Here is a 13,448-nt window from a genome sequence, read left to right as displayed (position 1 = left end):
GCTTGCACGGCTCTGATTATGGTTACAACTCCACAATCTTATATGCAATTTGGTTTGAGTGTCTCACTAGTCATCTTCACACAGTGTCACACATTTGACCTTTAGTTTGCATTCGAACCAATCAAGCCCATCGAACAGGTTTACCGACAAAACCCAACGTCTGTCATTGGAGATAATAAGTATCACGCACGAGATATTAAGAATAAAGCCGAAATCAGAATATAAAAAAAAAGCGGCTCTCGCTCATAGAGGCAGAGAGAGCTATCTCAGGTCTATTACAAAAAGTAAAAGCAACTTTCTCCCCAAAAAGGGTTCAAACCATAAACAGAAAAAAACAACAGAGAAAACAGAACCAAACGTAAAACGTTTTATTTAAGCAAAATGAGCAAACACAATTCTCATCTTCTTCTCGTCACAAAGGAGAAACCACTTTGCTACTAAAAAAGTTGCACTTGTCTAGTAGGGCTCCACAGGTTTGCGGAAGTTAGCTCCAGCGTATACAGCCTCTGATCCCAACTCCTCCTCAATACGCAAAAGCTGTAACCGAACATATTAATTAGTCAATAACAAAAGTTAACTATGTTTTTTGATTCTTGTTTAGATCAATTTAGTTCTAGGGATGTTTAACCTGGTTGTACTTGGCTAGACGCTCGGATCTGCAAGGAGCTCCCGTCTTGATTTGTCCCTGTAAAGAGAGAATCAAATGAGAATCAGACGAACAATGAACTGTTGCTTTGGAATTTGGCTTCTAAATGGGTTTAGAACTTACAGTGGACAAGCCAACAGATAGGTCAGCAATGAAGGTGTCCTCTGTTTCACCACTTCTGTGGCTGGCCATCACTCCCCATCCTGCTCTCTTAGACATCTTCACTGCCTCAATACTCTCGGTCACTGACCCGATTTGGTTAACCTGTTTCCCCAAGATTTAGTCAGTAACTATTGAAAGGTTATATAATCTGAATTAGGATAATATGGATTGGGAGGTACCTTCAAGAGAAGAGCATTGCAAGACTTTTCTGCAATTGCCTTAGCAACCCTCTGGAATAAGAAAGAATTAAACAGATATAAGCACTTTGAGCGAGAAACAGACAAAAAAAGTAGTAACCACATCTGATTAGGTTAGGCTACAAACCTTGGGGTTGGTGACCAACAAATCATCACCGACAATCTGAACATTGTCTCCACACTCAGCGGTCATCTTAGCGTAGTGCTCCCAGTCATCTTGGTCGAAGGGATCCTCAATAGACACAATTGGGTACTCAGCGACAAAGGACTTGTAGAGGTCCTTTAGTGCATCACCAGAAATCTTCTGAGAGCCATTGTTGTTCTGCAGAGAAACAAACATAGCAGGAGCTCGAGGTTAGAGCTTTGTCCTTGTGTTTTTATCGAATGTAGAAAGAGAAAGCAATTAATATGGAAAGAGAAGTTCAACCTCTTCTTTGAAGTTCAAGTCGTAGGTCTTGTCTGATGAGTAAAACTCTGAAGCGGCAACATCCATTCCAATGACAACCTTGCCAGTGTAGCCAGCCTTTTCAATGGCAGTCTTAAGCAATTCAAGACCTTCCTTGTTTTCCTGAATGTTTGGTGCAAAGCCACCTTCATCACCAACGTTTGTGGCATCCTGACCATACTTCTTCTTGATCACAGACTGGGAAGAGCATAAAAAGACATGTTAGTTAACAAGATTTAACTAAAGTTACAGCAACTGTAATAGGAACACATTGTCTGCATATCATTTTATGAGGGCCTTTTAAAGACCACAATAATTTGAGGGTTTACCTTCAAGTTGTGGTAAACTTCAACACCCATTTTCATGGCTTCTTTGAAAGAAGAAGCTCCAATAGGGAGAATCATAAACTCCTGCAAACATCAACAGCCAATCAGAAACATTCAACACTGAAGAAGCCTGCTATCTGACATGTCAACGAAAAAAGAATCAAGCGAACGTGCCTGCATAGCAAGCTTGTTTCCGGCATGTGAACCACCATTGATGACGTTGAAGGCAGGAACAGGTAGAACAATCTTGGGGTTACCAGCGAGATTGGCAATGTGCTGCACACAAATACCACGGAAAAGTAAATAGCTTAGAACAGCAGCTAGTACCAGAAAAAAAAAACAAGTATCCAAAGAGTCACTACAAGTCTCAAGATCAGCCTACCTTGTAGAGAGGAATGCCACTGACAACGGCTCCAGCCTTGCAGACGGCAAGAGACACAGCAAGGATAGCATTAGCTCCAAGCTGAACACAAAAAAAAAAAGAAACAAGATGGTCAGAATCGTCTTTCATTGTTAAGTGAATAAATAAAACATTAAATCACCTTTTGCTTGCACCAACCCCACTCGTTCTGGGTTCCATCAAGTTCGTGGACCATGAAGTTGTCAATAGCAGTCTGCTGAGTTGGGTCCTGCAAGAAACAACAAAAAACGAAAGTTTTATAACAGCTGCAAAAACAAATACGATGCACTGAACGTTAAACCAAAGAGACTCACCTTTCCAATCAAAGCTGGGCCAATGATGTTGTTCACGTTGCCAACAGCCTAGAGACATCAAACCAATACCAAATCAGACTAAAAAAAAGTTCATACTAATATCAAACAACACACACAAAAAAAAAAACACAATCTCAAACCTTAGAAACACCCTTTCCAAGATAGTCAGAGCCACCATCCCTGAGCTCGAGAGCCTCGTAGATACCAGTGGAAGCTCCACTAGGAACCGCTGCTGTTACCTTGACACCAGTGGATGTGTGTACATCAACCTGAAACCATCATCAGATAAAACCAATACAATCTTTCTCAGCACGAAGTTCAAATACTATCACGATCTAAACATATCCAAATCAAACAGATCCGCCGCAAGAATCATCTCAAAACTACGAAACGCAATCGATATTCACATAAAAGGAATAAACATAAAAATCAAAGTTCTATTCACGATCAAAAACGCAGATTCTCGTTCACTTAAGCTCAAAAGGGAGAAGAGATTAATAACCTCAACGGTGGGGTTGCCACGGCTGTCGAAGATCTGCCTAGCTTTAACGACGGTGATAGTGGCCATGGTTCGAGAGTAGATCTAGAAGATCGGCGATGAGTACGAGAGGGTTTAGTGAACGGTTACAGTAGATGATGAATCGGGTGGTCTTGTTAAATATATAAAGGGGAATCGAGTCAGGGACAGCCGTTGGATTTTTTTAATATGAACCGTTGGATGATAAGTTAGGTTCAAGAGAAGATGACAAAACGATGTGCTGCACGTCTTTTGCAAACGAGGAAAGGTTTTTTTTTTTTTTTTTTTTTTTCTTTTGCTCCCTTGTCCAAGTAATCGAATATTCGACTAGCTTTTTTCTTTCCTCTGAAATTTCATGAGTGGAATATTCGGCTAGTTTTACAACTCTAGAAACAAATTAAAGTCAAATCAATATTTGGGTCTTGATTTTATTCCATTTTTGACTATGTGTGTGTTTCCTCTCTCTCTCTTTTTTTTTAGCATGTTTCATATCGTTTTTATAGCTAAGAAACATATTTTTCAATATCGTTTTATGTTAAGAACTTCATAAGTCTTCTGCTGTATTTTTCGTATTGGGCTTTTGTGCTCGCCCATAAACCTCTGTAATCAAACACAACAATTCAATATTTTAGCCCAAATATTACAGCCCATTTAATATAACTTTTAAAAAGCGGACATCACAAAAAGTGTAAAAGGTTTCGAGTCTTTTTGACTAACAACACCATTGGATGCCCTTGGAATAATAGAATCTATACCTCAGTATCCAATGAGCCGCAAAAGGTTAATTGAATAAAATTGACCTCGTGAAACTAAACTTGACATGACTTTGACTCTATAAAAATACTACATCATAGTTTGTCGATCATAATCAGAATAACAATGGCTGATGAAGAGAACAAGAACAGCATCGCTGTTGCACCCGAAGATGAGTCCACATGTGACAAAGAAGAAGCAGAACAGGAGACAGAACTGAGTTCTATTCTGGATAAACTTAGTTTAGAACCTAAGAAAGAGAAGCAGAAGAAGAAACTCTTGGTCTTAAGTCTGAGTGGTCTACTTCTTCATAGAGTTCATCGGAGAACTAACCGCAAAACTCCCAAGAACAGATCTCCTGATGCTTCTTGTGGCCCAAACCTAGGTAACTTATTTTTATTAATTTCCAATTTTATTATTTTAATCTATTAATTATATTTGTTTGTTTAGTGTATAAGAGGCCATTTGCTGAAGAGTTCATGAAGTTTATTCTCGAGAGATTTGAAGTTGGAATTTGGTCCTCTGCTTGCGAGTTAGTCCCTTCATTTTTCCATCTCTTGAAATTCAAATTAATTTTCATTTTAATATGATTCCTTATGGTTTTGTCTTTTAGGAAAAATGTTGATATAGTTCTAAACATTGTTCTTGAAAATCTTCAAGATAATCTTCTTTTTGTGTGGGTAAGACTCTTATGATATTTTTCTTTTGAACAAAAAAAAAAGACTTATGATATATATCTGAGTATGTGTTTTTATTTAAGCATTATCTTATATTCTACTTTGCTATAGGACCAAGAAGAGTGTACTGACAGTGGAAGTACGACATTACATAACAGTGATAAACCTATGTTTTTCAAGGATCTCTCTAAAGTGTTTAAGTACTTCAAAGGCTTCTCTGCTTCAAACACTATCTTCATTGATGATGAACCATACAAAGCTCTTCTTAATCCTGTAAATTTACTTTCTAGGTAATGTTATTTACTATTTTAGTTTTTTATCCTTACTTGATCTTTATGTGAATGCATGCAGGACAATACAGGTGTGTTCCCAGTGAGTTACGATCCTACAGACAAGAACGATGACTTTCTTGGTATATGATCGTTTTATCTGAACTTTTGAAGTTTCCATGTCTTGTCCTTTTTGGTTATGATTGGTTTGGTTTTGATCCTGCTAGATCCAGAAGGAGAGTTCTGTTCTTACTTGGATGATCTCGCAAGTTCGTCAGATGTTCAAGATTATATTAAAGAGCATTCTTTTGGTCAGCCCATGATTGATTCTTCTCATCCGGACTGGTCTTTCTACAGCAAAGTCATAAAGGATTATTACCTTGCATATGTCTGTTAGTCTACTTTTATTAATATTTACTCTGTTCTTTAGCTTACTATTGAGTATTGAACACATTTCTAGTAAGAATGTTGAACATGAACACATTCTGTTTTTTTTTTCAATTATTTAATCATCTCAGATGTTTTGTTTAAGTTTTAGTAGAGTTAATGATTTTCTGAGATCAAGCGAAAATGAGTTTTAGTCCACTGGATTATAATAAAGTGATGATGAAGGCTAAAAAAAAAAAATATTTTTACCATAAAAATGTTCAAAAGATAAAGGATTATAGTAACACTGAAAATATAACTAAAACCACATAATGTCTTGTTTTGCATTTTGCTAGCATCAATGGAGTACTCTTCAAATAAACTTTTGTAAGGATCTAATTGACTTAAATTCGGATGAGAGTACACCTTGAGTTCAGATCTTAACTTATCATCAAAAGACAAGCGGGATATATTTGTAAATACCTATACCTACTCTAAGGAAAAAGTGCGCCCGTGGCCTAATGGATAAGGCGTTTGACTTCTAATCAAACGATTGTGGGTTCGAGTACCACCGGGCGTGTTATTATTTTCATTATGTTTTCACTTTTTCACCATCCAGCACACATGCACACTTTCTCTCAATCGTTATGGCTCTCCAGCGTCACGGTAAAGATTTTAGCAACATTTTGTTGTGTTGGTTCTTGATTATCAGATTTTGCCAGCTTCTTGAATCTTTGAGGAATGCTGTTTGAGAACGATTCTTGAAAGCTTGCATGTGTAGTGTTATTAGTTTAATTAGTGGTCCCTCTTAGCTTTGATTGATGGTTAGCGTAATGTGTTGAACTTGAAAACATAAAAGAACCAAAGTTTCAAAAAAAAAAAACATAAAAGAACCGATGTCTGCTTTTGCATCTGTCAAAGTTTCGATGCTGTTTTTTTATTCTTCTCGGCTTTGGCCGGTTCCATGTTGTAGCATACCAAAGCAGATTTGGTGTATAGTAGACGGGATGGTGGAAAAAGGAGATGTACATCAACACTTTGCATATACGATATACTTGGAAGGTAGAAACTGTTTGTCATCTTGAGTTGGTTCGTGAATTAGGTTATAGTAAATAGCATTGTGAATCAGATCGAGTTTATTGTTTTTATTTCATAATACGTTTGGTTCAAGATTCAAGGTGTTTCTAATCCAAGAAAGTGATGTGAAATAAATCATTATTCAACACTCTCATTTGTCCTACATAACATGTTACTGAAAGGACACAACTAAGGAGATACAAAATATAAGTGGGTACAATACTAATAGGTCTAAATACTACTACTACAAGTTGTAAGAAGTTTGAAAACTGAAATAGATTGGGTTTGACTTATCTAACCTGAAAGACTACAAGGGTCTTGTACAGTTGTACTCTTGTTCAATGGTAAGGTGTACTCTTGTTCAATTGTAAGGAACATTTCTTTTCTTTGAAGGAGATCATCTAGTAATATTAAAATAGAAATCACAACCTTAATTTATGTGTGATTTTTTTTAAAAATAGACCTAATGGACTTATTCCTATAAAGTCATGTTACATTTTATCTCTACTCTTATCATTTAAATTTTGGACTAACCAGAAATTTTTATTGGGCTATCAATAATTGGATTTAAACAATAGATGATTCATTAGATTTATAGATAGTATAAATTAAATATTTTTTATATTAAAACAGAAGTCACAACCTTGATTCATGTGTGATTTTTTTTTTAAATAGACCTAATGAACCTATTCCTATAAAGGCATGTTACATTTAATCTCTAATCTTATCATTTAAATTTTGGGTCTACCAGAAATTTTTATTGGACTATCAATAATTGGATTTAAATAATAGATGATCCATTAGATTTATAGATAGTATAAATTAAATAGATATAATTTAATGTTGTAATACTATACCTCCATATGTTAAATATTTAAGTATTTGTCGATGTTAACTTTTAAAATTATAAAAAAAAAATTTTAAAATAACAAAAATCATATTATCTAACAATGATTAATCTTTGCTACCTTAAACCAATGAAATCAAATTTTAAACTATATAGTTTATTTTAAAAATTAAAAAAAAAACTAAATGTTTAATTATTTACTCGATAATATAAATCTATGAACGAAAAATTTAATTTTTTAAAAGCTTTCTAAATTTGTGAAATGTTACAATATCTTTGAATATGACAATAAAACAACATTTTACTAATCTTTATATATCTAGTTACGTTTTTAATAATGAAATAATAATCCGAAAATATATATATAGAAGAAGATACAAATACATGTGAAAGTTTGAAACAATCTATTCAATGAAAAAAATATACCGTAAACTTATTATGTTTTAAAAATTGATAGACACATATATATTATAATATATACCAATTTAGAATTGAAAACAAAATATTTATATAAAAATAAATGAAAATAAAAATCCGCGCGGATCGAAATCTAGTTAGTATTAATTGTTACACAATGTGTACTCTTTGTTAGTCGAATGTTCATTATCCTATTGAATTCTTGTTTTTCCTATTGAATTCTTTTTTTGATTTTCACCATGGATATCGGAGACAATAACAAGTATTAACATGTGGCCGGGTGGTGATTAACTTGAGGGTAAAAAGCTCAATACGGTGAAGCCATCAGAGTTCGAGTCTCAGCTACTAGGGAATTAACATTTTGGCATCGTCAGGGACATGAGACCGACACGTGGCAACACATGACTAGTCTGGACCACTTCTGTGGAGCTAGGATACGCATGTATAATTCAAAAAAAAAATGACAAGTATAAGATGGATTGAATGACATATAATTCATTTATATAATAATAAAATAAATTTTGACCAATATAAAAACTACAATTAATTTGTACTATAATTACATATTTAAAACATAAATAAAATTAATACATGGCAGGTTATGCAAATGATAGGTTGATTGTTTGTGGTTTTTGCTTTAGTTTTTGGTTTTTGGTTTTGTAGAAACCATTTTTCATCCAATCAAGTTTTTGGTTTTAGTTTTTGTTTTTATAAAAATCATTTGAGTTGCCAATCAAGATTTTCAATAAATAGATTACCTAAAACTTAGGGAAACTAGTTTTTGAAAAATTTAACCAATTTATGAAGAAAAACCAAAAACCAACTTTTGTGAGCTTTTATGAAGAAAAACGAATTTTGATTTTTTTTTGTAGAAACTACTACATTATAATTAATTAATAATTAATAAATAATATTTTCATAAAAATTAAAATTATCATAAAATATTTTGTACATTAGATATCATTTAAACAATAATGTGAAATATTTTAATTTGTGTTTCATATCTGAAAATAAATTTATATATTTTATAAATAATATTATTTAATTTTAAAACTTAGTTATTAGTTTCTATAAATAAAACAATTGAATTATTTTAATAATTATTAGTCACATTAAAATAACAAAAAATTATAAAAACATAATATGTTTTATTAATAAAATATATTGTATAATCCTGAATTATAAAAATTGCCATTCAACTTTACGAAAATTTAAATAATTTATATAAGAAAATTTATGATTAGTTTCAAAATTTTATGTCTTTTTATTTTTGTATCATTTATAATATTTATATAAGAAAAACTATTTCTATTCAAGTTTTAAAAATTAAAAATAATTTATATAAGAAATATTTCTAAGTAGTTTCAAAATTTAATATTTTTATTTTTGTGTAATTTTATATATATTTTATGATTTATATTTTACTATAATATATTTTTTATAAAAATATAATAATTAAAATATGTTATTGTATTTTATTTTAAAATAATAATCACAGTATTTTGATAAATTTCAATCTAAATATTTATTTCTATTTTATTATATTATTTTAAAGTAATGTATTAGTTAATTTTTGAAATTTTTTTAAAAAAATACAGCAAATCCAAAAACCAAAATCTAAATCTAAAAACCACAAACCAAAAACCAAAAGTTGAAAACCAAAAACCAAAATTTAAAAACCAAAAGCTAAAATCTAAAAACTAAAAACTAAAACTAAAAACTACTGAAACAATCATCACCTGAATTATCTTATTTTTATAAAATTATATTCATGTAAATTTTAGTTTAATTATCTATACTTTAAAAATATTTTTTTTATAAAAGTACATATGTATAAAATTTCTAATATTCATTAAATAATTTTTTGAATAAAATTTTATCTTGCGCATTTAGAGCGCGAGTCAAAATCTAGTCTAATTTATTAGAAGAGAATCTTATTTTATCGACTGTTTTAGGAACATAGAGAGTATATGGCCATGTTCATTTACATGCCGCGCGACCTGCGACTTGCGACTAAGATTACGCTCGTTTACGTGTCGCGCGACCTGCGACTTGCGACCTGAGACTAAACATGCGACCTGCGACTAAAACTATGTTCGTTTAAGTGTCGCGCGACCTGCGAACTGCGACCAGTCGCGCGATCAAAATTTTCTTAATTTTTAGTCGCTGTTTTTTCCGGCGACTTGAATGGAAACCCACGACTGATCGTGCGATCAGTCGCGCGACATCAAAACGAACAACAACCTGCGACTTGCAACATGCGACCAATCGCAGGTCGCATATTACGCGACAGCAAAACGAACAACAACCTGCGACCTGCGAGCGCGATAGGTAACGAACATGTGAGTATGTGTTCATATTTAAGCATTTGTTGACATACTCTTTTGCTATAGGACCAAGAAGAGTGTACTGACAGTGGAAGTACGACATTATATAACAGTGATAAACTTATGTTTTTCAAGGATCTCTCTAAAGTGTTTAAGTACTTCAAAGGCTTCTATGCTTCAAACACTATCTTAATTGATGATGAACCATACAAAGCTCTTCTTAATCCTGTAAATTTACTTTCTAGGTAATGTTATTTACTAGTTTAGTTTTTTATCCTTACTTGATCTTTATATGAATGCATGCAGGACAATACAGGTGTGTTCCCAGTGAGTTACGATCCTACAGACAAGAACGATGACTTTCTTGGTATATGATCGTTTTATCTGAACTTTTGACGTTTCCATGTCTAGTCCTTTTTGGTTATGATTGGTTTGGTTTTGATCCTGCTAGATCCAGAAGGAGAGTTCTGTTCTTACTTGGATGATCTCGCAAGTTCGTCAGATGTTCAAGATTATATTAAAGAGCATTCTTTTGGTCAGCCCATGATTGATTCTTCTCATCCGGACTGGTCTTTCTACAGCAAAGTCATAAAGGATTATTACCTTGCATATGTTTGTTAGTCTAGTTTTATTAATATTTACTCTGTTCTTTAGCTTTTTTTTTGTTTTTTTTTTTTTTTTGTGAAACGATTACTTTAAAATTGAAATAAAAGAGGTGATTGGGCCAAACAGGCCCATTACCCTAAGTTCAAACAACAACTAGAATAGAAGAGGCCCGTTTAGCCAAATAATCAGCATCACGGTTCTCAGTGCGAGGAATGAAAACGAAAGAGATAGAGACAAATGCAGAGGCGATCTGGTTGATGTCGGTGAGGATACCAAAGAGCTCCTTGATCTGCAGTTTGTTTTGGATTGCTCTGATGAGCTTTTGACAGTCAGATTTGACTTTGAGGGAGGTAAAACCATGGGCCAACTCCCCTAGAAGTCCCGATCGGATGGCGAGTGCCTCAGCGGTGAGGGGTGACAAGACCCGCTCGACGTGCTGTGATTCCTCTTTAGCTTACTATTGAGTATTGAACACATTTCTAGTAAGAATGTTGAACTTGAACACATTCTGTTTCTTATATCGATTATTTAATCATCTCAAATGTTTTGTTTAAGTTTTAGTAGAGTTAATGATTTTCTGAGATCAAGTAAAAATGAGTTTTATTCCACTGGATTATAACAATGTAATGATGATGGCTCAAAATATATTTTTACCATAAAAATGTTCAAAAGATATATAGTAACACTGAAAATATAACTAAAACCACGTAATGTCTTGTTTTGCATTTTGCTAGCATCAATGGAGTCTTTTTTTTTTTTTTGCCATCTATAATATTATTTATCAATGGAGTTTTATACTCTCCAAATAAACTTCTGTAAGGATCTAATTGACTTAAGTTCAGATCTTAACTTATCATCAAAAGACAAGCGTAATATATCAGTAACTAGGGTACGTCCGCTCTACGGACGGGTTAGCAAATAAACAAATAAAATAAATTACTTAAAATCCTTATTTTATTTTAAAATGAAAGTAAAATTAATTTTCATGTTTTTTATTAAAACAATTTATCTATTTATTTATCTACTTATTTAACTATTTATTTTAAAAATCGTAAACTTATTAATTATTAAAAGTTTTAGAGAACATGTAATGAATAGTACTTTTCATCGGTATATATAAAAATAACTTCATAACCAATTATTTTGGGGAAAATTTGATCACATATACATAACTAACACCAAAATTAAGTTTCTATAGATAACAACTTTTAGTCTATAATTTTTGTAATAATTTCCATATTATCCTTGACACACACACTCTAATATTTATTATTATTATTTTTATTAGTGATGTGTCCGCGATTCGTGCGGATTTTTTGATATTTTTGTTGTTAATTTTGTGGGTTTATTTAGTAGTTAAACATAAATGTAAACAATGAAGATTTTAACATGTAACATGCATTTAACAGTGAATAACTCCTAGGACTACTCAGAACAACAGAGCTGCAGGCGCAAAATATGCCAAGCAAGGCCTGAATAAAATTAATGCCTGGTATTGACAACTAAACATCTGACTTTAACATAAACTGGATTTCAAAGTTATCAAGTGTGAAGAATTTAAATGGGAAGGTTATCCAGGTTGCATGTTGACAGAATTTACAAAAGAAAAAGGTGTATGATGATTGGTTTTTAAAAAGGCTTGCATTAATAGTTCAAACATCCACCACAACATCGTGTGTAAAAAACAATAGGGATAAAGGAAAAAAACGAAGTTGCATAGTAGTTTAAACATCAACCACTACATCGAGTTCCTAAACAAAAGGGATAAAGGGAAATACGAAATTGAAAAGAGGGTAAAGCAAAATTTCGAAAATGTTGTAGTTGTTGAAGCTATACAAAGGAGCTTATGCCAAACGTGCTTTCTTGCTTGCTTTATCATCCAGACCAAGTGGATCTTTAGAAGTAGTTGGCACCGCCGCAGCATCGGAATCTTACCATCAGCAGATGAATGGGTCTCCACTCCAGGCAGCTCAGCTACAGGGACATCTGCACCGCCCTGTTTATAGCGCAATAAATAGAACGATTACGTTTTTTTGTTAGGAATAAGTACTAACATCTATAACAAAGGTTGGCAGAGGTGGGGGTTCTTGCTCAGTAAAGATACATGAAATGGTGAAGGTTTGGTGTTTTGAACTGAAATTGAAGTCTGTTAGCTTGAGCTGGATATATATATGTAAAATCTTCTATAGCTGCTATGCGGTGATTATTAATCACATATATTTGCAGACGTAGTGAATTTTATAAATGTCACATGTACACCTTTTAGCAATATTGTATATGTTCAAACCCTTAATGAGAAAATGATCCATATATTATATATATACATATATTACAACCATAATAAACTTTGATAAAAACACAGTTTGTTAAAAATCTTAAAAACTAACATTTATATAATAATTTTTAATACTATATTTTCAAACATTTCTTTAATCCCGCAAACCCTAAGAAAGGTACTGTTTAAGGATAATTATTCACTTGAAAATTGATATTAAAAATTAATATATATAGGACACATTAAAGGAAGAAAATTTAAAATTACAAAAAAAAATCTAAATTAATAAATAGGCCGTAAGTTAAAGATATCTATACTAATTAAAGAGAGTTGGCGATCTATTACCCCACCGGAACTATGGTGTCGCACTATTTCTCCATCAAACTATTGCCTCGTTTCATTTCCCCACCAAACGAAAGTTAAATATCTATATACCCACCATATCAAAGTTAAATATCTCTTTCCCCACCCGACAAAAATTAAACACTCAAATCCACATAAAACCATGTTTAGTTGGTTTATTAGTTTGGTTAAGACGGGTTACTAATACCGAATCTCGACTTAACCGACTTAAACATCCTAATCTATCTAAACCCAAAAAATCCCCAAATCAAAAACCCAAGAACCCTAGAACGTGAAATAGAGAGAGTGGGAGAGAATTCCTGAGAGAAAACAACAGGAAATCGATTGAATTCGTGTTTACCATGTCTCTAGTACCTATAATCGGTCTATTAGTGTGTCTAGGCCTCAGTGTCAAGCTGGTAGGAATAAAGCTTTGAAGTGGATTAAGAGTGAACATGATCAACAGTTTGCACGCCTTAAAGATT

At 32.7% G+C, this 13,448-nt stretch overlaps 3 protein-coding genes and 1 non-coding gene across 4 annotated transcripts; 3 read left to right on the top strand and 1 right to left on the bottom strand.

Moving 5' to 3' along the window:
* Window positions 1-196: 196 nt before the first annotated feature.
* Window positions 197-3,168, bottom strand: LOC106396272 (bifunctional enolase 2/transcriptional activator). Its single transcript, XM_013836615.3, has 13 exons — window positions 2,993-3,168; window positions 2,631-2,759; window positions 2,491-2,538; window positions 2,319-2,405; window positions 2,159-2,239; window positions 1,951-2,052; window positions 1,780-1,860; window positions 1,433-1,648; window positions 1,133-1,327; window positions 988-1,038; window positions 770-910; window positions 629-685; window positions 197-537 (listed from the first exon to the last, which is right to left on the bottom strand). The coding sequence occupies exons 1-13, from the start codon at window positions 3,056-3,058 to the stop codon at window positions 457-459; spliced, it is 1,335 nt and encodes a 444-aa protein (XP_013692069.1). The 5' UTR covers window positions 3,059-3,168; the 3' UTR covers window positions 197-456.
* A 628-nt stretch (window positions 3,169-3,796) lies between these two features.
* BNAC04G08760D lies at window positions 3,797-5,227 on the top strand. The gene is made up of 6 exons (XM_048754600.1): window positions 3,797-4,145; window positions 4,211-4,292; window positions 4,374-4,440; window positions 4,549-4,710; window positions 4,789-4,849; window positions 4,934-5,227. Exons 1-6 carry the CDS (start codon window positions 3,887-3,889, stop codon window positions 5,101-5,103), a joined length of 801 nt encoding a protein of 266 aa, XP_048610557.1. The 5' UTR covers window positions 3,797-3,886; the 3' UTR covers window positions 5,104-5,227.
* Window positions 5,228-5,579: 352 nt separating this feature from the next.
* TRNAR-UCU lies at window positions 5,580-5,652 on the top strand. The gene has a single exon. It is a non-coding gene; the product is annotated as a tRNA-Arg (tRNA).
* Window positions 5,653-9,671: 4,019 nt separating this feature from the next.
* Window positions 9,672-10,933, top strand: LOC106392679. Its single transcript, XM_048755434.1, has 4 exons — window positions 9,672-9,755; window positions 9,807-9,968; window positions 10,047-10,107; window positions 10,192-10,933. The coding sequence occupies exons 1-4, from the start codon at window positions 9,672-9,674 to the stop codon at window positions 10,359-10,361; spliced, it is 477 nt and encodes a 158-aa protein (XP_048611391.1). The 3' UTR covers window positions 10,362-10,933.
* Window positions 10,934-13,448: the final 2,515 nt, after the last annotated feature.

Source organism: Brassica napus, chromosome C4 (assembly GCF_020379485.1).
Source record: "Brassica napus cultivar Da-Ae chromosome C4, Da-Ae, whole genome shotgun sequence".
Taxonomy (NCBI): Eukaryota; Viridiplantae; Streptophyta; class Magnoliopsida; order Brassicales; family Brassicaceae; genus Brassica; species Brassica napus.
The sequence above is the reverse complement of the archived record's forward strand: the minus strand, read 5'-3'. Positions and strand labels throughout refer to the sequence as shown.